The sequence below is a fragment of the Ptychodera flava genome, chromosome 21 (genome assembly GCF_041260155.1).
Source record: "Ptychodera flava strain L36383 chromosome 21, AS_Pfla_20210202, whole genome shotgun sequence".
Classification (NCBI taxonomy): domain Eukaryota; kingdom Metazoa; phylum Hemichordata; class Enteropneusta; family Ptychoderidae; genus Ptychodera; species Ptychodera flava.
Window position 1 is genome coordinate 13,792,998 of NC_091948.1, and position 26,989 is coordinate 13,819,986.

Below are 26,989 nucleotides of genomic sequence, written 5' to 3' on the forward strand. Positions count from 1 at the left end.
AGATTCAACATAAAATGTAATGTATATTGGGTCACGTGACCACTGTTTTTATAAAAACCCAATATTCCAATCACTTATCCTAAACCTTCTGTCTTCTTTATGCATATTTGGCATATGCACCTATCATCCTTCTTTAAAAATGCTTTCCCTAAAACTTTCACTAGTGATTTCTTCTTGTATTTCAATGTAAAAAATTGACGCAGGGTGTTTTGGAATAACTTTGAATAAGTCAATGGTTATCACACAAGCTTGTTTGCCATTTTACATGATTGTCGATTTTCATTTAAAAATTTTGTGTTTTGCTGTTTCTAATATGTTTTAATGTGCAATTATTTTGACGATATGAATTTGGCAGTAAAATATCGCCGTCCGGTCGCGGAACTTGGCTTATATCCAAAGTTATGCACAGATTTTGTTTTTCAAGACAAGACGCACTTTGGCAAATTTCGTATCATTCCAACCAGAACTTTTCTGAAATTGCATCTTAACTAATCTACCATACTTAAAGTCTCAGAACCATGCATTAACATACATATGCACGTTCTGAACTTTATTCTCATAAGCCTGTTTCAATATTAAAATGTACGGAAATATAGCGATGTCCTTTATGGAGACTGATGTTTCACATGCTTTGATTACGGAGAGCAGATTCTTACGTTCTGAAATGCAGCTAAAGTACTCCGGCATCTTCATGAAAAATCTCCTCCCCAGTTACACAGCACAATATTTTAGAGAAGATGACCATTGGCAAATGTTTTAATTTAATTTACCTCAATGCTCCTGCAAAGCGACAGCAGATAGACAACCCTTGCATTCCCGGGATCCGACCAAACCGCGAACTTATTATGAAGTACATCAATATCTATCGGGTAATAAATATTTATAAAGGTTTGTTAGCTTAAAGCAATAGTGGTCTCGAAATTGAAAACCTAAGCGTTTGCTCAAACTTGCCGTATTAAAGGAAACTTGAAGTCATTCTCTTTCGCGAAATCATGAATGAAAATCAGAAGTCACGGCAAACTTTAGTGAAACCAATTACCAAATGTTTTACAGACATTTGAAATTAAAAATGCCCGCTATCTCTGTGTTAACTCAACGGGGAAAGAATATATTTTCTATTTTCGAGAAAATAACTAGGTCAAAATTTATTTCCTCAATGACCTTAAAAGTCAGCCCTATATGTGATATACAACTGGTATACCCTCAAAAAAGCATTGTAAGCATTTGCGAGCCCGAGTGTCTGTCCCCGAGGCCCATTCTACCTACACGAAAATTAAAGTATTGTAAGGGTAACGCACGACAAAATAAGCTTAAAGAATGCTTTTACCGTCATTATGAAAAAACTATCACGAAAACAAAATGTCTATTAATTGAATATGTTGCTAAAATTTACAAGGAACCTCTCAGTTTGTTCACGAGACACAACTTAAGGAAGTGCTCTTTGGTGTTGATGGTTACTCTGACATTCATAATCACTTGCTATTTTAAGTTAGCCAAAAGACACGTTTTTGTCATGAAAATGAAACAGAGTAAACCACTCTTTTCAGCTTTATGTTGTAAGTGTTTAATACAATTTGTATAATGCACCAGTAATTGTATTATCCCCAGTAATTGTATTATCTCAAGAGTGAGAATAGCTAGGGACAATTTGTATATCCATAGGTGTGAATATATTTCCACCACCTTGATGAGAAATTTCGTTTAACCCTTGCAGCAATCAAATTCGTTTATTGTCAAAATAACTGAAGATGCAGACAACCCGCTAGTAGTTATGAATTAATCGATGATCGATATTCAATGCTGACATAATTTTACATTTTACTGACAATAGCTAACGCCAAGCCACCGTATTGCTTTATCGGAATTTATCTTGTAATTTCACATTTGGAGAAGTTGACCGAAGATTTACGTTTAAATCATGGTCAGCTGGAAAATACTTTAGCCATCAATGTCTTTTGAACTAATCACTTTGTTTTACAATCTTCTAATCATCGACATAGAATATTCATAGACTATTACCTCGAATCGGATGGTATTCAATTGCATTGTATTATGAGGAGTAATGTGTACACGATTAGGTGAACGGACGGTCAGATGATTGCAAACCCAAATTTACGCTACAAGAGGTGTCGTTGGTTGTGTATGACTCTTTATTATCAGTTGTCATAATATGAAATTAAAATCATTACATTTGACTATGATAAGAGACGGAGGTATGGAAGTATCTAGGCAAACTAATGTTCTGTGGATATATCTTAAATTTAATCAGACTTGTGTATGTCATCAAGATCAGTGCGTGAAAGTTCAGCCGACTCCCTTGCAGTATCGTAAGATTTCTCAGGATGCCTGGGTCTGTGGGAAGAGAAACAACATCATCGTTATATCGAGAGGGATCAACAAATTATAATCTGTAAAATACAATTAACATTACATGTAGTTTGCATCACTGCTTCTGTCTTTGCATTGACTCAACGTCGAAAGTATGGTAAATTGTAATAAACCATAAATCGACGGCTATACTAGTTAATTGTGACCAATTCTAGACACATATGGACAGCTCTCGCCCATGCATACATGGGGTTATCTAGTACTATTTGAATGTTAATTCCGTACCGTGCGGTATGTTGTTGCTAGTAAGTGCTGCTATATTCAACTGTATCGATGTCTTGCGCGAAATATTTAAAAGCCCCAGTATTTGTAACTTTTAACCTTTTTTATGTTCGAAATTACATATTATTCTCTTACATCCATCGTGAAATGTTGTTCAGTAAAGAAATAAGCCAAATTTGTGCTCCTGTAGTGACATACAAACGCTAAATATTGCCCGATCGAGTTGGATTGCCGCGCGGGTTTGTTGACAATTTGTAGGCTGTGCACGTGATCGAGAACGCCGATACTGATGACATCATCAAGCCTGCAACACTCCTGGGGCCTTGCACATGCCACGCCACTGCCAGGGTAATCGCCCATGGTCGCCGGCTGAATGACCTGCGAATGGTTTTATTTTGTTCTTCTCCGTTCAAATATGTACTGCTACTGTGTTTCAGAGGATACAGAACTTTGGCAGAGGAGGCTATCATTCTATTCTGGTACCGTGTGCGTTATATACGGATTATTCAAACTGCAGTCGGCAGTGCACCGATGGGCCACCGATGCGCACCCTGCAGTTGGTCTCTTAGAACTCCGGGTACCGATGTAAAATCAAGACGACACTATATACACTTGGCTCACTTCTGTAGGCAAATAGCTATCAAAATTGAGTAACTTGAAGTAATAAATTTCAGCTGATTGTCGCTTTAGCGGCAAGATGATTGCGAAATCGAAGCAACATAGTTTGGCAATGTATGGTAGGCTGTCGAATGCAGTGAACGCGATGGCCTTTGGCAGCAAGTAAGGGAACCGTCAGTATTTACGACCTGGGGGTCATTCAAAAATTGAAAGTTATAAGGGGGTGCTCAAAATGTTTTTTCTTTGTCTTACCCTGTCCTCAATGACATAATGATTAGTTGATTATATATTTTACTCTGATACATATTAAATAAAAAGAAAATAAATACTCTCACAGTACAAATAAATATCAACTAGATGAAGCAAGGCAAAAAACTACAAGTAGGTGCTACTACTAGCAATACTTATTATGAAAGAGAAGATAGTGACGATGAGAATGATATCGTTGTTCATGTACGCAATGGCACGAGCGACATTAAAGATGAGGATAAACAGTGGTGATGATGATGTCACACAGTAGTTTTCTGCAGTCGTTACCAGGGTTGGAAGGAGAGGCTGGGTCATGGAGAAATGTTCTCGACAGATATCACTATAAGTGCACAGGATCTAGGACAAAACTGAACTGTTGTGAATTCATCCTTTATATTATCATAGAAATGTATATTTTATTTGACTTGAGTTCAACAACCATTGGACATTTAACCATACCATAATGACATGCTACCCATCCAAATTTAACAATACTATATGGTCAGAGACTGCTTATTAGGTGAGCTTTTATATCTGCATATTATTACATGGGCTCAGGTAAGCCAAACTTTCTGTTAGAGAGGGGGTTACTCAAAGTCATCTTGGTTGGCTGGGGTGCGACTCAAAATTTCGGAGTTTCTAATGTAATTCCTATGACCCCCAGATCGTAAATAATGACGACTCCCTAAACAGCTGTGAACGCCTGAGTCAGAACGATCAGGGACCAGTACACGCACTGCTGTATCTCAGCGAAAATTTAGAAAAAAACAATGGAGCTACTGCTAAGAAATTTACAGACTCTTGGCTCTTGATGCATCAGTTACTGAGCTTTTATACTGGTAAAAAGGCATTCTGAATACAGCGGTAAATTTCCTCCCAAACGACAAAGGATAACACGCGGGCATTCTGCAATGGACGCTGTCAATTTTACCTTGCTCCAGGCCCCACACCAATCTCGGCCCGGCCCCGCTGCACTTGTGCAGTCCACTACCTCCATGTAGTACAGCCTTACAGGTCTAGTAGCTGGCCAAACACACAAAAAACAACGTCGCAGTGTAAATTCCGTAGGTCAGAACCGTTGATCATAAATTTTCTGAACCAGTGATGTTTAAAAGTTTTGTATTGATCACTTCATTTAGGTTTATGTGAATGACTTTCTCATCGAGCTGCGTCTATAATTGTCTCGGGCATTGTCCATGCAAATTTGGGGCCTGCCTTAGCTCCCTCCGATCGTCTGTAGACTACAGCCTGAGCAAATTGTACAGTTGTGAAAGTCAGATATGTATCATGAATTTTATACAAAAATATAAACAACAGAATCAAACCAAGAGGTTAGTTTGCTGTCGGGCCAGGTGCGCAGGGGACGACTTTGCAGTGAGGCCGGGCTCTCTCTTGTGTTTGAACTTCCATCGCATCGCAGCTAGCCGATACTTGTTGTACTAATGTAGTCCTTGTGAGGATTATATACCCGTTACGTTCGATATTATTTTGAAATACTTTTAAATTTAATAAGTAAGACTTTTGTACTGCATTCAAGATATAATTTTTCCTTTCTGAGCGTTTTCAATCGCCGTACGGCAACGATATGCGAAGTTGATAGGCTGTGTTTCCTGCAGCGTAGCCGGCCTGGCCGTACACAAAACTTCGTTTGAGCAGACGGAGCAGAATCAGTCCCGTCACAGTGGATAGAGGGACTGTGGTCCCGTCATTTATTTTCAACGAAATTTTCATTATACTCCATAATGGAAGAAACGACTAGTTCAATGATTACAATGGTGAAGTGCTGAATTTTTATTCATATATGTTTTTCTCTCTCAATTCATTCAGCAAACTTGATCTCCTCCGTACCATCGGTCACAACGTGCAGTGCCTTGCATGAAGCTTACAATCGACTGCCTCCGTCGTTAGTTTAGCTGTTCAAGACGTTTGTTTGCACGGCTCATTATAGTCGGAACAATCTGTAAACACTTACATATTTATATCTTTCCGGTATTTCACCCAACTTTCGCGCGTTTTTAGCTGAGTCTCCAGTTTCGATGGACCAGACCTTTTCGAAGAGCGTATGGTTTCTACGGACGCCACAGTAAAACTTGCGTAGATGTGGTTGAGCATGCGCGGTGGTGTGATTACGTTTCGTTTCGTGTGTCAACAAAGCTGACTTCTGGTCCGGACAAGAAGTCATTTTTCACTCCTTTTACTGTTAATCGTGAGGCGGGCTGGGCATGCAAACCATGCGATTCAGTATTAATTATGGTCTACTTTCACATACTGAGGATGTCATTTTAATCAAAAATATGAAAAAAATTGTTAAAAGTTACAAATACTGGGGCTTTAAAAGCCCGAATAAAATTTTCAAAAATATTAGAAGTACATTCGAACAACACTACGCACCACCCACATAGAACTCAGTGCTTTCCAGGCAGGGCCGTCAAAAATGAAGTTTATACATACAAACATACCGTTCGAGCCTTTGTAATAATTGTGAATAAGTACATGTACATGTAGTAGTTATATTGTGCGTTAGCATGGTCCCAGTATTTGTCAATTTTCCCTTTTGGGCTCAAAGTTCTAAATATTTTATAATGTGGATAAATCTGCAATGATGGCTACTTTTTGTCAAATATAAGATAGTACACATGACTCAACACTGCAGATGACAACATGATTTACCTTAATTTGAACAATACGGGAAATGAAAAGGATGACATTCATTAATTCGGTTCATTTCACTTGGTACCTTTAGTGGATAAAGCCCGAGGCTTCTCCTTTCTCGATAAGCTTCCAAAACCTTATACATAGCATGTTTACATTGTAGAAAGAGTTAACCTAATATTACGTTGTATACATTATATACATGTTCCCAACCCGTACTCACGTTTAAGAATAGTAGTTGAAATTGACGACCACGTCGACAGAATTAAAAAGGCATTTGCGCTGATGCAAATTTGATATAAGTATGCAAACTAGCAAAATGAAATATGAAAAGCTTCGTTCAAATCACCGTTTTCATGTAAGCTATGATTTCAACAAAGTTCAATAGATAAATATCTGACATATAAAACATCTATTTTTGAACAACGGTACTTTGGGTAATCCAGTTTGCTCTCAGTGTACGTTTTATATGATACTTGCGATGGCGACTTGGCAGGTAAGACCTGTTTGGTCTGTCTATCAATAGAATTATGTCAATCATCTTCCCAATGACTAACTGAATGAATATCTTACTTTAACTGATTACGAAACTTCATACCAATCTGCAGGCCTACCTCACTACATGCGGACACACCTACCTATTAATCAAAGTACTACACTCCTATCCACCGACTTACCCACCTAGTTCGCTATCTACATCTAATCAAATGCGTTTAGACTTTAGGACTGAACAAAATCCAGTGACTGATGTACTGGAAAAACTTATTTGATCTTACCGTAGGGCAACTACCAGCAACGATGGTTCAACAGGTCTTACAAGAGAAGGTTTCACACATCGAGCAATCTCGCTAGCCACAACACCAACAATCAGTGTGACTAGAAAGTTTACGGTTGAGTACCACATGAAGGAAATCTAAAGATCAAATATCGAAATGCAATAAAGTTTAATCCGTACGCAATAATTACAGGAAAAATGATGAAAATACCTGACTTTTGAACATTTAATCATGCAAATTGGTATAAACAATGCAAGCTGCACAAACCAAAAAAGAATAAGTTCTTGCAATTACCACACAACAACTATGCAATGGATTCGATTCAGATCCAGAGAGCCCTTCGATAGATAGACACATAGACATCTGCACGGACATAGATAATATAAATTATCTACTGCAAATGTAAATGCACTTCAAAAGCCTAAAAAAATAGGAGTCGAATCCCACCATTCTTTTTCATATTGCTACCTAAAGCAATAATTACGGAAAGCGTTACATATTAGAAGTAGATGATTGAAATCGAATGAGTCCGCGATTTGTGTTATAATCATTCAATTATGCGTATTCCTTTTTTTTCGTTCAGCACAAAAATAAGTATATTGTTCTTTTCTGAAGTCCTCTTACCTTCTGTATCGTAAGTAACTCCATATTGAACTCCCTTGCTACTATTGAACCGGCACCGATAAAGACGCCAAAGGAGAAGCCAACGACGAGCCCAATCGTAGCACCCCTGCGAGTGCATCAATGAACCATTGTGAAATATAGTATGAGTAAACATTGTCAGAAAAAAACCGAAATAATGTGGTCAAATATCAATAAGGTCATGTCAAAATAAAGTATCCAGCAATCATAAACGTTGAAGCCAATATAAATGTCGGATCAACTTTTGCAAACGTCAAGTAAAAAAGAACGCACCAGCAAGCATATAAGAAAAGATAGGGCAGAAACTCTGAAAGCCGTGCCCAGAGGACATCCGTACATCTAGTAGACACTTTATATTTATGCGACCGTGTCCGCAGATTTTACACACTGACATTTTGCTTCGAGTTTTCAATTGATACCGAGTGCTCACTTAACGCTTAAAACAAGAAAGCTTAGTGTTTTCTCTGTAAATCAAAAGACATTTCAAACGTAAGATCCGAATATCTTAACCTCAACCCTACTGGCTGCGCAGCTCGAAAGTTATTCTCGGAAGCATGACAGAAATATTAGTCAAAGCCAGATTTTATATCTCCGAAACGCAGGGGTCGACATGGCTGCGTACGGCCGTGCTTCCGATGTTTCTTCACATTTTCGCAGAACATCTCGCCAAATATCCCCGTTGGTGCAAGCCACGTCTTGTATTTCATTCAGGAACGTATTACCGTAAGTTAGGATATTATACCTATATTAATTTGGTCAAATAAGGAAAAAATATTGAAGATGAAAATACTTTGGCTGACATTAGTTTTTATGTAGCAAGCGGCGAGTTTTTCCCAGGCCTCAAACGTTAGCCATCGTCAAAAGCACATGGATTGTCATGTCTGTACAGCTTTGTGTTTTACAAATGAATCACAAATCTTAAAAGCATCTTTGATATGTTGTTTACCCGCTTTGATCACGTGAACTAAAATTAAATATTATTATGAAGCTGTAAGGTTTCTACTTCCGCTCCTAGTCTGACAGATCTCCTCAAGACACATACTATACGGCTTTGAATAGCGTTCTGCAGTCCAAGGAAGCATCCGACAAACTGTTCCCGTTTCAACATGTTACAAAAATGGTGGCGTTTGTAAATTGGGAAGTGTTTTTTGTACACTGGGTTTCCCTGGACAATACTTATTAGAGTTTCTCCCCTTTCTTCGGTTATACCCTAGCTGGCGCGTGCGTTATTGACTTTGTCATGTCAATCTGGAGATAATCGTGTAGCAGTGTAAAAAGATAAGTAATTTACCGTTACTCGCTTTTGCGCTTTAGTCAATCAAACGCATCAGATTATAGCGCAACACAGTGATAAAATTTCGTGTAAGATTGTAAAAGGACAATTACATGACACAATTAAAGAGAAACAGAACCTTTACAAAACCAGTACTAAGATAAGACCGAGACACCAAAGGTAAGCAGTATAAATCTTTATTGGCCTGTGCTGAGACCACACCTCTACCCCTGCCCAACCCCTCGGGACGGACATTTACACTCTCCTATGGGTTCTCTTGGCCACAAGTCAGTATAAATTCGATATGGATTCAGTGTTGCCCGATTCAGCGTGACCGACATTTATAACAATTTATAACGGTAAAAAAATCCTACCTTCGGCAAAGATCGTACCTTATCATAAATGCAAATAGCGCCCGGAAAATCTGCAATTTCATTGGCTAAAACCAAATTTAAAAGCAGCTTAAACGTCATCTTTTTTCTGTTTTTACATCAATTAAATATCGTCATTGATTGGTTGAACCCTACACGGGTTATTTAAGTTTTGTGCCGCGTAACCATAAAAATTGTCGTTCAACTCGAGAATTCGTCTCAATTGAACTGTTTTCTGCAGTATTTCCTTAATTTACAAAAGTGTATTTCCCATTAGATCATTTCGTGTACAAGAGAGTTGTCTGGAAGAGAGACGCCAGAAAGGCTTTAATACCATTAGGACAACGAAGGACTAAGAAAATAGAGTAATTATTGCAAACACGGATCGATCACTTAATTTGGAAAATTTTTACATACACAGTTTTGTTTTATTCCAAACTTTTCAAGATTTTACAGTCCATTGGTTGGTAGAGTATCTCAGAACGGCTTTTGAAATACTTGTGAATTTCCAGTGAACTTTCTAATTCACCTGCAAATCCTGTTGTACAGTCAGGATAGCAAGTTAGGTTGTACTACATGTACACGTAGAAACAAAGAATGCACTTGTGCGTTGTGAAATAATTTTCTATCCCTCAAATCATTGACCTTCTATCTGTATATTTTTCTGTTATACTCTTGCTTATGCCTTTGTTGTTGACTTTGTCACACTCTGGTAACAGCGTTCACAGCTTAGTAGCCTACCCTTGCTTGCTTTGGCGCATAAGGCAACCAAATACACCAGATGATAATTACAAACGACAAACTGTTGGTCACTATTTTACTGTATTGGTTTTAACTTGTTGCAGTTTTTATCCTCTGTCTTTTAACAAGTATTGTATCTCCCGCTGGTCGGCCAATATTTTACTACATCAGATAATAGACGAAACGTTGTGATAAAACTTTACGTAAGATTGTCAAAGGACAAATACATGACAAAGTGGAGGAGAAAACGAAATCTATTCCGTAACTTACGTTGGTTATGCTACGATTACACAATGCAATCGATTTGGTTTATGAAATGTTACATAATGTATATACAGTTTACCTGCATGGAAGATTATACATTGTACTCTGACGAAGTAAATTCGTTTTAGGCCTAATACCTGGAGATAATTCAAAGTGTAACCACATTCAGACTTTTCTGGCATGTAGTGTATAGGGGGCTTGCATAGCGTAAAGAACATAGGCATATAATTATTTCACATTTGTTCTCTGAAGTTATTTTGCAAGCTTTAGGATTAAAATAGTTCTAGTAAATGATCAAGTAATATGTGGTTATGCGTGAGGTTATCCGAAGTATGTGATAACAATTTACCAAAAAAGGTACTTACCAAGTATTGGTCCTTGGAAAGAACATCCCCATGATATAAATGCCAATTAAAGGTCCAGCAAATACACCAAATAATAGATTAGATATTTCTACAAATGATCCAAGGTATGGCACTAGGAAGCCAATTAGCGTTGCTAACACACCAAGCACACAGCCTGGAAATAAAGTCTAGGCTTTTATGACGAGCGCGAGTAAAATACAAACAGTTGAATGGAATCAATCATTTGGAGGAAAATCTAGCATATGTAGTTTTAATAGGTTATTTTAAATGTATAGATCTCATCAGTGAGGAAAGTCCCTGGATAAAGGGGTTTGATCTACGTCTACTGATAAAGGTATGAGAATGATTTCACAAAAACTATAACCAAATGCGCAGTTTGTACAACATCCACGATGTGCTACAGTGTCTAAACACAGTAAACAAGCAAAGGTTCCATTTAGCCAGTTGGTCTATACCGTATAGCTGGTATCGCAAAAACAAATGTTCAAAAGTATACTTAATTATCTGCACTTTTCCGGCTCTAGTTAGAAGTGAAGTGTCTTGTATTGTTTAATGAAAAACAATTTATACAACGTTCTGCTTTTCTTAACTAATACTACGTTCGCACTATATATGGTTTTAGGTCGCCGCAGAAACGATACAAATAAGTCTGGATAGTTTGCCAAAAGACATGTACATGATATTATTTTTATTTTGAGGGATAATTACTTATCACAAAATTTAATTAAGTGTACCAGAACGAAGCAGTGGTCTTTGTACCGGTGGAGTAGTCTTTGTAACACAGTATTTCGTTGATATTCCAGTCATTAATGTTTCCATCATTGCAAACACCCTTTTCTTTGATAAATTTAGATTTACTGGGTGTAATAAATGTGGGTGTAATGTGTATGGAACCACGTGAACAATATAGATATGTTTTGGTCTGTAAAGTTTTGATGGGGAAGATCGGGTAACAGATAGAGCAAGAGACAGAGATTGAAACTGACATACAGCTATAAAAGGAAGGGACGAGAGAGAGACAGCAAGAGTCGACGATATGTTCGTTCATTTCCAGCGAAATGTGTGCTATGTGCTAAAGAACGATCAATTACAGAGAACCACCATACATACTCATTATTTTAGACAATTTTGTGTCCCAAGCATCGTTCATTTGTACTTGATTTCCTGTCTTTTCTGATCGCCATTGTCTCCAGGGTTTGATGACATCTTGCAGAATGCATGCCACAGTAGCATTCAGTCCGGAAGAAACGGAACTGCGTTGAGATAACAATGTGACACTTTTATCATATAATCTGGCTGCATCGAAAGGGATATACTATTTCCTTAACTTATTCAACATACTGCCTCATTAACCACTTTTACTACTTAAGAGTCTGGAGTTTCTACCTATTGATTAATTACTAAAACATATGATTTGTAGCGCAAGGTGCCAGATGTATTGATATATTCATTTAAGGAATATTTCACTGATGATCATTGGTTAGGTATCGAATTTTATGCCCATAATGTGGTGTATGCATATATATATATATATATATATATATATATATATATATATATATATATATATATATATATATATATATATATATATATATACTTCTTCTGTCTAATGATTGCAGGATGCATAAAACTTAAGTAACATATATTATTACTTTGTACTTGAAGTAATTTTGTGTAATTATTTATAAAGCTCTGCTTCAGCATCGAGCACTGTAATTTTCCACGAGGACATCTATATACTTCGATATACATATATACATATATACATATATATATATATATAATATATATATATATATATATATATATATATATATATATATCGAAGTATACAGATGTCCTCGAGGGAAATTACAGTGCTCAATGCAAAAAGCAGAGCGTTATAAATAAATAAATAAACAGATTACTTCAAGTACAAAGTAATGAAATCTATTACTTAAGTTTCATGCATCTTGCAATCCTGAGATACTCTATCTGAGGATTGCAAGATGCATGAAACTTAAGTATAGATTTCATTACTTTGTACTTGAAGTAATCTGTTTATATATATATAATATATATATATATATATAATATATATATATATATATATATATATATATATATATATATATATATATATATATATATATATTACACACCTTTTGATTGTGAATAATTCTCAACAAAGTTTTCTGAATATACATATAATGGGGTTTGCTTGACAGGGACAGCAGATCATTATGTTTTTACAACTTACCTCAACGCCCCTGCAAAGAGACAGGCGACGAACAATCCTTGTATTCCTCGAATCTGACCAAATTGCGAACTTATGAAGTACATCAATATCTGCCAAGATAAATGTTTTAACATAAGTTTAAGTAGCCTAATTAAACTAAGGACCTAGAATACTTTCCAGGGAATGTATGAATTCAAGGAACAGATAGCAATAGGCCGCTAATTATATTTAAAATCATTGTGAAAAACAGCAAAAAAAATCAACGTTGAACAATAAAGTACCTTTTTTTAAACATTAATTGAAGTAACTCATGAGTCGAATGCATAAAGATTGTTATATTTCTTGACTTCTTTAATATACAGATGTACATTTTTACTTTTCATTCTCTTTTTGAACTAAAGAAAAGATTTAAGAAATACAAACAATGACTGTACATCTTGTCGGCGTATCGATCCATACCTGGTCTGCTTTATCGTAGTTAGGTGCATATCGTTTTGGCCCCATGGTTGCGGTTTCTACCAATAATATGTTCAAAAAAGGCGAATGTTATTTATAAAAATAATCTACTCAATTAAAAATCCGTGCGATTACTCAATTAAGTCAGCACTGCCGCCACGCAAATTTATTCATCGACGAACTCACTATAATTCAAACGTGCTTTACACCATAAACTGAGTGGTCGACGTTTAATATAACTGATATACCTTACTTCTCTTTGATGATCGACATTTCAAGAATAGGCTATTTTTGATATGCAAAGAACCAACTGATTGCAGATCATGATAAACACTTCTATCATTCATAGTGATGTTGTTAATCTTAACAAAAACACAAAACGTGATGCAACAGGGGTATATTGTTGGACATTTTCTTGCAAGTACAACTCGCTGGAGAAAATATCCACGTCTATAGCTCTCACGGGAATTGCACGACATTATATTTTCGCAATGGTGCCACGTCAAAACCTGTCAGGGGATTGTCATGAACCTGAAATCCTCAACATAAACCTCACTCCTATAGATTAAGCTCGATTGCTTTTCTCAAAATGTCGTACAATGAAGTTTTCGTCACGAATACTGAAAATTCTTGACTTACCAGAAAACAGAGATGAAGCCGTCGAATTAAAAGCAGCAACCAATGGTGTTTGATAATCTAGTGCCAAAAAAAGCCATAAATTCACATCAGATACATACATATACACGTACTTTGTCATGTAACTGCTACTGGAACTTAAAACGGGTTCGGTTTTAAGCATTTTCGATGTTATCATAAAGTTGGAATAATTTGCTTTTGCTTTAGTGTCAATTAATTTCTAGTTAAAGTTAAGATAAACATCAAAAACAACTGTGCAGACTCACCGTTGTAGTAAGCGTACAGTACCAGTCCATTGAATAACATTATGGGAAACATAACAAAATAGAATGGGATGTTGAGTAGTAGTGAACTGGAAAATGAAAGATAAAGGCCAAATAAAAGTATTGAACAGGGATCGGTATATTTCGCAAAGCTGAAGGAAGTACAATGTCTTGTCTTTTTATAATCTAAACGTATTAATATAAACTGACAAAGAAAGATATTGTTCAAAGTCAGCTAAGGTTGCAAGATACGTCCATGTCTCACAGAACAAATCAGGTCTATGTCCAGAATGATTTACCATAGTCATGGAAGACGACAAATTACTCTGCAGTTACATAATAAATGTATTGGCCATTGTCAAATGCAAAAGATGTGTCTGACCAGTTGAATTTATATTTGTATCGTCGTCGACACAAAACTAAAAACCCAAACATTCAATATTTTTACACATTTGCAGGAAAGCGTTCAATTGGATAACTGAATTAATAATGCACCTGACATAAACAGTCGACAGCCGTTAATCCCGTTTTTCGTCGTTTTACTTATTTTACTCACTGTCTTTTCTTGTACGGACGTTCATAATTCAGATAATTCATATATAATAATACAGCCCTTACCAATGACATTGGGAATGTCTCATCTATTGTATTGACAAAGAAAGCATGGGGACTTTATGCAGTCTAAGATAAATACCCCATGTATATTGTTAACCTACGTCTACGGATCGCAGTCCTTGTCCGCATTGCATAAAACATAAGCTTATACCAATAATGAGGTATTTGCATTCACAAGACCGTTAACATGCAATCGACGTGGAAAGAGACATATGAGTGTTTATGGTATCGCCAACGAAAAACATTATTTGTTTACCCTCTTGCATGACCCAGTGATTTTGCCGACAGGTACCGTTGTACAGTAGACTGAGATAGAGCAGTACCCAGGCTGCCGATTCCAGCACCCAGAAATAGTCCGAAGAACGATAGACGTGATGAAGGGTCTACAGTAAAACTGGTATAAAGAAATCCGTTGTAATATTATCGGTAATGAATGTGGGCCATGTATTGTTGAAAATGGGAATAAGAGTTTTTGCAAACTGTTCAAGTACGAAAATCGTAATTTTGCACTCGAGACTAACACCAGTCCCAAGAATTGTTTTCTGTTTGCCATTGCAAGCTTTGTCGGATAGACACTTGCTGTATCTGTATTTTCAGACAGCTAGGACGTTTTTAAAGAACTCTTCAAACGTGATAAGAAATGAAATAAGCTAAGCTGTTTTCCTGAAATGTCTGAAGACGTCATTTGACTAAGAATGAAATAACTGTTGCAAAAAATGATATGATGCTCACAGCTTTAAAAAGAAATGAACCAAAATATTGTAAGGACTTGCTATGCAATTATCATTAACGCATTGTTTTTGGAATACCTTTTGGATCAACCATGGAGATAGGTGAAGCTAAATGAAGACAATATACAATCTAAATTTAAAATAAATGGATCTTCCTTTACTATTTAATTGCCTCTATCCTTCTGAATATTTATAGACTAGTATGATCCACCACCTATAGAAAGTGACATTTGGTCATTGACTATCAAATTGAAAAAACTCAAAAATCTGAAGTCAATATATTTTACATCATGAAGCCTCTTACTCAAAGAATTTCAACCTGTCGTCGACTTTGTTGGCATTCCATACGTGCTCGATTCCCCCGACTTCATTGGTTCCTAGGACCGCCACCGCCACAATTGATCCGAATATGACAATGAACTGAAATACGTCCGCCCAAATGACTGCCTTCATTCCACCCTGTTAAAAATTAGATTGATATATATTCAATATTAAGTGTTAAACAGACCAATGCTAATTAACAATCATGAGTACAAGGGTGAAATAGGTGAGCTATGTCGAGTCCTTGTATAACGATTTTGAAAATAAGGCAACCCCCATCATCCTAGGTCAGGCAACACAATGCTCTTCAAACCCAAAATTTCGTACTGGTTTGACGGACAACAAACTAATCGATTTTTTAATTGATAATAATGTTCTGCAAAGAGATGGCAACGTCATCACATTCACCATGACAGTGCTAATCGGAACTGTCAAATATTGCATGGATTTGCTAACGGTTGACGTCAAAAAGAAAATTTGTGTAAATGGATGTCGTTACTTACCAGTGTTGTATAGAAGGTAGCAATTGCACCCACAAAGACCAACGTGTTCCACATTTCAATACCTTGGACTGAAAATAATGTATTTGACAGACAACATATCAGTAAGATTTCTTCAAAATATATATTAAGTAATAATCTAATGTTTCAAAACAGGCCGCTTATCAGAGTATCTGCTTTAATATGGAGTGCGCCGTTCACCTTAGAATGCACACAAAATATGCCCAACAATCATATAAAAATGCCCATATCGCCCCATCCGGGTAACGTTTACTTTAAAATATCAGCCGTGATATTTCACAGAAAACGTCGAGATATGCACGATCAACGTAATCGGTTTTGGAGTGTTCCTGAACTGTATTTGCTACTGTAAACAAAGTAAACAAACAACTGAGACGGCTGCCACTCTACACATAAGATGCGATTTTAAAATAAAAAAATTAAGACCGTTGAGCAAAAATTATATTTTTTGGCTAGCAACATACGGGAATATTAAGCCGAATCTCGTAGCGTTATTCCATGGTTATTTAGTTGTGCATTGCATTTGTCAATTTGGAAAAGCTCCAGCAACCACATCTGTCTACTTTAGAACAGGCAGTAAGCGCTTGGCTTGGCCTAACAGTAACGTTGTGCACGATACCTGTTGACATGGGAACTTTCAATGCGAATAAATGAAATGTCCACCTCTCTCTGTTGCATACGACGATCGGGCACAATTGAAATTAGGAGAGTTTTGAAGCACAGTCTGGATTGGTAACGATTGTTTAAGCAGTAATGTACTCCCTCCCGGCCCATAATGGACTCAAGCAAACATTGTACTCCATAATGTACTAGGCATCGCCTCGTATATTATGTCCTTATTTTATAGTTTTGGCAATGCCAGTGAATTTGTAGGCATAGAAAACGAATAAAAAACGAAATTTAAACTGAGTTTGAAGCCAGTGAGCATCGTCCGGCATGATCGGCCCTATATCTGTGTTACATGGTTTACCCCATAATTTCCCCCTTTTCAATGCCCAGTCCTCTATTCGTTTACAAACAAAACCCTTGTATTGTATTGTATGCTCGCTGTGGGGCCACAATGCCGGATAATAGGATATATTGTCAGTGATAATCAGGAGGTAAGACGTCACAAAAATCACTGATATTGCATTGACAAAACTGTAATATATTATCCAATATCGACTGTTCCCTGCAAAGTATCAGCATTCGTGTCATTTGTGCAGCATCAGACACTCGACTTCGTCTCCTGTCTGACGCAGTAAAGCTGATGCTTATATTAATACGACAAAGGAACAGACGAAATTTGGTAATGACCTATACTAGTAATGATTACATGCCTCATAAATTGAACGTCACCCACTCCATAGGGTTCCTTGGTAACTCGTTTAAGACGTCGCGGGCACACAATCATCATCTGACTCAAAGTTTAGCGACTCTTTTCAACTTGACAACTTTGGGAATTTCAAAATGTTCAATTTACATATATTTTACACTGGAAATCCTGTCGTCAGAAAATCGCACGTGAACGTCGTGCAAGCGTGTTCTATTCGCTCCATGGTTTTTTTCTCCCTACCTGCCAGTAATACTTCTGCAGTCTACCCTTTTTTGCTGAAGGCACCGTGAAGTGTCAGAGGTACAGACCATCTCCTCTTTACGGAGATTTCATGTCAGCTCGAAGAGGTTTTTTGAACATTTTCGACAAAGTTCCAGACCCAAGCTTCATGAACGGTAACTGCATTCATTTGCATCACAATGACTGACAAGGCTGGGCATATTGCGGTGAGTGGAGATTCTGATACTTTGTCAGACGAAGATCGAGACGACGAACATCTTATGGCATCGAATCAAGACACGCATGAGACACCGTATACGAAAATCTCACTTGAAAAATTTGATAAATTGCCAAGAGATAACTGGATTGCTGAAATACGTTCAGAAACAAATGATGACATTAATGAAATCCATCGATTACGTAATGAACTTTTCAAGCTAGCAAAGCAAATACCTGTCTGTCCAGATGGCGTTTTGGCGCGCAGAATCAATCGTAGAAACGCGAAAGCATCAGTTGGTGAAAAGCTGTTGGAAGACTGCTATGAACTTTGCAGGTTTCTTGACGAAGAAAATCCTTCAATTATTACACCGCTGTTGAAGCAAGGATACTTCTCTAACAGTCAAACTATGAATCTCCTATATTCTGCACGCGACGAAAATGAAGAGGATGTTGAACTTCAAAATACCATCGTGAACCACACGGACATGTCTGTGAAAGACAACGTGGCATCCATAATGGCTGATATTCTTGCCATGAAACAGGAACATGAATCTGACGTGAGTAGTCTGCGCAAAGAAATAGAAATTCTTAAAAAGTCATCCTCTAAAACTATTGCAGATTTGGAGAACACGAAATCAACAGTCTCAACGTTGATGAAAACTGTAGATGCAGTTCGAAGTGAAACTGTGGCTTTTGAAGCCAATTCGAAATCTCAGTTAAAACTCTTGAATCAGCAAGTAAAGGGGATACTGTCTGATTTGGAGAACCAATCCGACAGGAATGGTCAACTGTTGTCAAAGCTGAATATCCTCGAAAAGAAAATGAATAAACGCCCTTCTGGTCAACATGTATTCACCGCGCAAAATACCAATCATACAGCGCCATTTCCCAAGCCATCCTATCGTGACGTCGCTTTGACCTGCGAGCATGGTAAGGATTATGAGTTGCCAGATAAAAACTACGATAATGAAGATGACAGTGTGCTTGTCCAGGATGAACAGTTTCTACTAATACGGTGCCTCGAATTAATACAAGAGAACGGGAAACGCATCAAACCTCGATATTTTCAGAAGACCCAAAGTCTATTTCAGGTATTTGTGAACAAAATACCACGTTGCCACAAAAGACTGGAGAACAGTCAAGCATGTCAAGTGTTGTAACACGACAGGTTACAACTCCATCCGAGATACCGACTTCAGCCGCTAACGTGACATCTGATTTATCTGAAAATTTGCAGCCCGCACCTGATACAGCGCAGTTGACGCGGGAGCCGATCCCAGAGAAATTGCAATCTGGTAATTATCCATCTCACTCAGCAATTGCTAACTCTCATAGTGACACTGACTTTGGTTTTGAAGGTGTTTCTCAAAGACCTCGAACACAGAGAATGTACGTTGGCGGCATCAAAGCCGGCACCTCCCGTGAGCAAATTGAGAATCATTTAAAGAAACACAATATCGAATTTACGATGGTAAGAATTATTGCTAGCAAACGTGTAGGAGCCGTGGCGGCTAAAATTAATGTACGTTTAAAGTATGTAGATGCTCTCCTTACCACAGACTTTTGGCCCCGCAATGTATTTTGCAGAAGGTGGTTGGGAGAACAAAAATTTTCAGAACATTCGAGTTTGAGACGAAATCAAAATACACAAGCAGGACAACAACTAACATTCAAAGCACAGATGACTAGATATCTTACCTTTGCGTTTTCTATACTCTGTTTTTCATTTTTAATGCATTCTAATTCTGAATGTAATACGTTGCGGGTTGGTTGTTGGAATGTTTGTGGGGTGATGTCTACTGTTCCATACTTGATTACAATGCTTCACAACATTGATATTTTAGCTATAAGTGAGCATTGGTTGTTTCCGCATTCAATTAATTTTCTAAATTCTATTGACCTCAACTTCACTTCATTTGGTGTTGTTGATAGAGCGTTGGAAGACAACGTAAATATGTTTCTCTTCGGGGACAAGGGGGAGTTGCCTTCCTCGTAAGAAAAACCTTACTTTCATGTGTTGATTTTTTAGATCTGGGTGATGACCGAGTTATTGGCCTCAAAATTGATTACGCGCCTACTAAATGTGCTTTTATTTTCGCGGTTTACTTACCACCTGTTAATTATGCAGTTGATGATTATGCAGATTACATTACCTTTCTAGATGACCTCTATTCAACGTACTCGCCTGATGGTGACGTCATTTTTCTTGGCGATTTTAATGCAAATTTATTCGGGCCTCGTCGCCCTGGGCTTCCAACTTCAACACGAGATAAAGCTCTTCAACAGTTTGTTACTTCATGCGATCTTCTGCCAACAAATTTACTGAATGTTTGCACAGGTCCGATAGAAACATTTTGGTCGTTCAGTGGACAGAATACGTCCACAATAGACTCTATACTTGTACCGTCAAATCTTGCAGAAGGGATAAAGTCATGCCGAGTTCTCGATGACTCTGCCTTAAACCTTTCAGACCACTTTCCTATTCTATGCAACTTAACTCTGCAAATTTCGCACAGTCAGCCCATTATTTCGCATAAAACACGTCTGGCATGGTCGAAACTCGACCCTGACCGTATTAAAGATTCATATACCAAGTCGCTTTCTGAAAATTTAGATCGGCTTGCCCTTAACGTCGCTAACGGAGAGATGCTTTCTTGTCCCCCCGACATTGATCGCTTCACAGATAAACTGGTCAATGTTATGCGCGATACTGCACAGCAATGTATTCCAGCTTCTCGTTTTAAACCTTATTTAAAGCCCTATTGGAAGGATATCAAACAATTTCACAAACGGGCTTGGGAGCTTAGAAATAAGTGGATTCAAGCAGGGAGACCTCGTGGCCTACAACATGAATCCTTTCGCAAGTACAAGGATTCTAAACGCCAATTTAGGAGAGAATTAAGAAAACGACAACGCCAAGCTGAAAGGGAAAAGTATGACTTTATTGAAAACTGTTTAGAACTTGATCAGTCTCTCTTTTGGCGTAGCATCAATCTTCGCAGAAAAAACAAATCTGACGCTTTCCCAGTTCTGAAAGTTAATGGCGTGAAAATCTCTGATCCCGACTGTGTTGTAAATGCTTTCGCACACCACTTCAAGCAACTTTACGAACCGTCTGAAGATGAAGTATTCTCAGCTCGTTTTAAATACCAGATCGATAACGAAATTGTAAATTGGTGAACGACAGCCAACGTAATACTGACACCATTTTTTGTAAACCCTTGTCAGCTGATGAAATCACGCGTGCTATAGGGAAACTAAAACGTGGTAAGGCAGGTGGCCCGGATAATTTAACGTATGAGCATATTATCTTCGGAGGGCCTTCACTCGTAAATTCTTTGTACACCTGTTTAATTCAATCATCACCGTTGAATATGTTCCCTTTTCGTTCAAAACTGCTTTCCTTGTTCCAATTTTCAAGGGTGGTGACAAAAATCGTTTCGATGCTTCAAATTATAGAGGCATTTCTTTGCTTTCTTCACTGCAGAAACTTTTTGAACTTTGCATTTCACAGCGTTTACAGCCCTGGCTTGCAGAAAAACAAATTCCGCATCCTTTACAAGCCGGATATCAACCAGGTCAAAGCAATATCACGACAGCTTTCTGCATACTAGAAACAATTTACTACCATGTGGAAAGACGCAGCAAAGTTTTTCTGTGTAGTTTAGATGTTCATAAAGCATTCGATTCAGTATGGTGGAACGGACTTTTTCATAAATTGTATTCTGGTGGTCTTAACTCAAAAGTTTGGAGGATTCTGCGAACCATGTTCTATGGCCAAGAATGTCAAATTGCCTTGGGAATGTATGTTTCACACAAATACCCTATTTTCCAAGGTGTGCGTCAGGGAAGTGTTCTCTCCACTTCTTTATTCCTACTTTATGTAAATGATCTTTCAAAGAACTGGAAAACAGTAATGTGGGTTGTTTCATTGGCTCCTCGTTTGTAGGCTCGCCCTCCTTAGCGGATGATATTTCAATTTTAGCGCCAACTCGCGCTACGTGCCAGAAATTATCTGATATAGTTTGTGCTTATTGTTCAAATTGGAGACTGCAACTTTCCGCATCAAAGAGTAAACTTTTAGTTTTCGGAGAAACAAAGCGAGAACGCCACCACCAACGCAATCTTTTGTTACATAATTCTCCTGTCACAGAAGTTGACTCTATCACCATTGTTGGCATGCAAATTACCAATACACTGTCTTCGATAGATCGCACATTATCTGCCTGCAAAAAAGCCAGGAGATTGATAAATTCGCTTCGCAGTGTGGGTATTGGACCGCATGGTCTAAATCCAATTCTTAGCTGTGAAGTCTGGAAACGTGGTGCCTTCCAGCTGCTTTTCATGGATGTGAGCTTTGGTCTCTCACAAAAAATGAACTAGTTATGCTTGAGAAAAGCCAGCGTTATGCTGCTAAAATCATACAGGGTTTCCCCATCAGAACTGCCACTGACTTCGCTTTAAGTGCTTTAGGTCTTATTTCAATTGAAGCCTATATTGACAAATGTAAACTGTTATTTTTGGAAATCTTTGCAACTGTAATATTTTTTCAACAAGAAAATGTATTTTTTTACATCGTCTTTTTGAATTCAAACTGTCTTCTACAGAGAAATCTTTAGGATTTATTGCTGATACTGTTAAGATCATTTCAAAATACAATCTGACATGCTTTCTTGATGAATTTTGCGCTACTGGCTATTTCCCGCCAAACCTATCTGGAAGACAATTGTGAATGATGCCATCCATGAGAATGAAAATAATTGCTGGAGACAAAGATTGGAAAGTAGAGATGATATGCTGGTTTACTCTCGATTGCACACTAAGTTAGCTCCATTTCACTTGTACACATATTTACGCAATTTTCCTGAACGCCGAGAAATTGTTTACAGTATTATGAAACTTCTCACTTTTCCTAGAAATGAAGTCTGTTTTAAGTGTCAAAATACAGTTGATGATGTTTTGACTCATCTGTTAACTTCCTGTTGTCATACAACAATAGCAAGAGACTCTTTTGGAACTGTCTTTTCGACAAAATGAGCATTACTGTTTCTGCAACACTTTCAACTAAATGACCTGGACTTCATTGGAAATATTTTAGGAGATAGTATTTACATGATTCACTACCAGGAGTCTGGTGAACAAGCAACTCTTCAAGAAATTGTGCTGGAACTTTGTGCAAATGTGCCTTGAGAACTGAACTTAGTATCGTGTATTGCCTTCTGTAAGAAGCTTACTTATATAATTTAGTGGGTTTTTTTGAGTAACTTCTTTCCCTTACTACCTCTGTAATTTAATGTGTTGATGTAACTCTTCTCATGTGTTGAGGAGGAATAAAGAAACAACAACAACAACAACAACAACAACTCCCTCCCGGCCAATAATGGACTCAAGCAAACATTGTACTCCATAATGTATAAGGCATCGCCTCGTATATTATGTCCTTATTTTATAGTTTTGGCAATGCCAGTGAATGAGTAGGCATAGAAAACGAATAAAAAACGAAATTTAAACTGAGTTTGAAGCCAGTGAGCATCGTCCGGCATGATCGGCCCTAAATCTGTGTTACATGGTTTACCCCATAATTTCCCCCTTTTCAATGCCCAGTCCTCTATTCGTTTACAAACAAAACCCTTGTATTGTATTGTATGCTCGCTGTGGGGCCACAATGCTGGATAATAGGATATATTGTCAGTGATAATCAGGAGGTATGACGTCACAAAAACCACTGATATTGCATTGACAAAACTGTAATATATTATCCAATATCGACTGTTCCCTGCAAAGTATCAGCATTCGTGTCATTTGTGCAGCATCAGACACTCGACTTCGTCTCCTGTCTGACGCAGTAAAGCTGATGCTTATATTAATACGACAAAGGAACAGACGAAATTTGGTAATGACCTATACTAGTAATGATTACATGCCTCATAAATTGAACGTCACCCACTCCATAGGGTTCCTTGGTAACTCGTTTAAGACGTCGCGGGCACACAATCATCATCTGACTCAAAGTTTAGCGACTCTTTTCAACTTGACAACTTTGGGATTTCGAAATGTTCAATTTGCATATGTTTTACACTGGAAATCCTGTCGTCAGAAAATTAGGCATGAGAAATCTATGAACGACATAACAGTGATTTAATACATCAACGTGCAGTTCGAGGATTAAAAATCGTTCTTTTTAACGTATTTTAGTCTAAAATGGAAAATAAAGGACATTATTGTCATTTGCTAATAAACATTTCGAGTGAAAACTATGTAACTTAATAACAATAATAATAATAATTAAAGCTGCAAGCAGCGTTGGCGGGGCCCAAGCGGTTAACAAGGTTGAAAAATCTTGCACTAATGATATTATGTGCAAAATTCGAGCTTTAAAAAGTAGGATTTTGAACATCATCTAATAGTTACTGTACGTTTCACTTGGAATTTAATATTTACGGAAAATCCAATATGGCAGCCAAACCACGTGACCGATCCAAACGCCTTTCACTTTTGCAAACTTGAAAGAGATCACACTTAAGATGTTACACATAAAATTTCAGCTCAATCAGTGTGTTTGTTGTGGAGAAGAAAATTTTTATAGATTAAATCATGATTTTCCTAAAATCCAATATGGCGGCCAAACCACGTGACCGATCAAGATGCCTTTCGCAAACTTGAAAGAGATCACACATAAGATGTTACATGTGAAATTTCAGTTGAATCGGTGTGTTGGTTCTGGAGAAGAAGATTTTTAAAGATTAAATCACGATTTTCGCAAAATCCAATATGGCGGCCATTCCACGTGACCGATCAAGATGCCTTTCGCAAACTTGAAAGAGATCACACTTAAGATGTTATACATAAAATTTCAGCTCAATCGGTGGGTTGGTTGTGGAGAAGGAAATTTTTAAAGAGTAAATCATGATTTTCCTAAAATCCAATATGGCGGCCAAACCACGTGACCGATCAAGATGCCTTTCGCAAACTTGAAAGAGATCACACTTAAGATGTTAGATGTCAAATTTCAGTCGAATCGGTATGTTGATTCTGGAGAAGAAGATTTTAAAGATTAAATCACGATTTTCGCAAAATCCAATATGGCGGCCAAACTACGTGACCGATCCAAACACCTTTCGCAAACTTGAAAGAGATCACACTTAAGATGTTACACATAAAATTTCAGCTCAATCGGTGCGTTGGTTAGGGAGAAGAAAATTTTTAAAGATTAAATCATGATTTTCCTAAAATCCAATATGGTGGCCAAACCACATGACCGATCAAAAAACGCCTTTTGCAAACTTGAAAGAGATCACACTTAAGATGTTACATGTCAAATTTCAGTCGAAGTGGCGTATTGGTTCTGGAGAAGAAGATTTTTAAAGATTAAATCATGATTTTAGCAAAATCCAATATGGCCGCCAGGTCACGTGACCGATTAAAACGCCTTTCGCAAACTTGAAAGATATCACACTTAAGATGTAACATGTGAAATTTCAGTCGAATCGGTGTGTTGGTTCTGGAGAAGAAGATTTTTAAAGATTAAATCATGATTTTCGCAAAAATCCAATATGGCGGCCAGACCACGTGACCGATCAAAACGCCTTTCGCAAACTTGAAAGAGATCACACTTAAGATGTTACATGTCAAATTTCAGTCAAATCGGTGTATTGGTTCTGGAGAAGAAGATTTTTGAAGATTAAACACGATTTTCTCAAAATCCAATATGGCGGCCAAACCACGTGACCGATCCAAACGCCTTTCGCAAACTTTGAAGAGATCACACTTAAGATGTTACATGTGAAATTTCAGTCGAATCGGTGTATTGGTTCTGGAGAAGAAGATTTTTAAAGATTAAATTGATATTTTCGAAAATCCAATATGGCGGCCAAGGTCACGTGACCGCATGCGATTTTATCGGCAAATTCTTAAGACCTTAGGCCATGCTTGCTATACAAAAAATTCAAATCGACTAGACCCCTGGGTATTCTGGAAAAGCCATTTTTAGGTTTTGGAAAATCCAATATGGCCGCCAGGTCACGTGACCAATCAAAATTGTATACCCAGGTGCACGAGATCTCATAGTTACCTATTAGCCCTGCAAGTTTCAGAAGTTTGCGGTAAGCGGTGTTTGAGTTCTAGGTCGACAAAAAAAGAGCGGAAGAAGAAGAAGTAGAAGAAGAAAGTTGAATTCCTATAAAACCAATAGGGGCCCAGCCGGTAGGCTTGGGCCCCTAATAATATTGGTTCTTATATGGCGCATATACCACAAGTACATGTGATCAAGTCACTTTACAATTATTATTACCGCTGGTCACTGGACCTAATATGATACCACTCAACTCCCTGGGGAGCAAACAACAGCTCACATGTGCAGCGAAAAGCGCAGCAGAGCTAAAGGCACACATTATGACCACTGTCCCACCAGGTACCCATCACTCCTGGGTGGGGGTCCACTGCTCTAGCCACTGGACCATGATGCCTCCGTAAGGTAGTATGCACCTCGAAAGTGAAAGACTTACACTTTTGCTCTAACTTTCCTCAAGGGATCTTTCAATCACTCTCTTTCAAAATCAAGAATAATTAAAGCTGCAAGCAGCGTTTGCGGGGCCCAAGCGGTTGCCATTGTTGAAATTACTTGACACTGAAGGTAATACAGGGTTCTCAAAAATTTTTGAAGTGGGCGGAAATTTTAGAAAAAGTAGGCGGTTAGCTTCTGTGTGGAACCAGATTCCCTGGGTGGGGGGGGGGGTGTTTAGTATTTTTTAAAATTTGAAGACATTTCTGAGCAATTTCATGCATTTGATACAGTGTATAAAAGTCTACCAAACACATCAGACAAGGCCCTACACTTATGCAGAAAACAAAGCTCTCAAGTGTTGACTTTCTCTTCCGGGCTTGAGCGAAAGAAATTTTAAAGTCGGCTTCA

General features: G+C 37.7%; 1 protein-coding gene across 1 annotated transcript in view; it reads right to left on the bottom strand.

Moving 5' to 3' along the window:
• Positions 1 to 2,132: 2,132 nt before the first annotated feature.
• Positions 2,133 to 26,989, bottom strand: part of LOC139121476 (sodium-dependent multivitamin transporter-like) — an 82,498-nt gene continuing 57,641 nt past the window's right edge. The window contains exons 5-16 of the mRNA XM_070686377.1: positions 16,308 to 16,375; positions 15,788 to 15,942; positions 15,009 to 15,146; positions 14,141 to 14,226; positions 13,878 to 13,934; positions 13,242 to 13,297; positions 12,804 to 12,892; positions 11,672 to 11,814; positions 10,562 to 10,715; positions 7,530 to 7,635; positions 6,906 to 7,042; positions 2,133 to 2,352 (exon numbers count right to left, since the gene is read on the bottom strand). Coding sequence (XP_070542478.1) covers positions 2,262 to 2,352; positions 6,906 to 7,042; positions 7,530 to 7,635; positions 10,562 to 10,715; positions 11,672 to 11,814; positions 12,804 to 12,892; positions 13,242 to 13,297; positions 13,878 to 13,934; positions 14,141 to 14,226; positions 15,009 to 15,146; positions 15,788 to 15,942; positions 16,308 to 16,375 — 1,280 coding nt within the window. The 3' untranslated portion in view covers positions 2,133 to 2,261. The remainder of the gene's footprint in view (positions 2,353 to 6,905; positions 7,043 to 7,529; positions 7,636 to 10,561; positions 10,716 to 11,671; positions 11,815 to 12,803; positions 12,893 to 13,241; positions 13,298 to 13,877; positions 13,935 to 14,140; positions 14,227 to 15,008; positions 15,147 to 15,787; positions 15,943 to 16,307; positions 16,376 to 26,989) is intronic.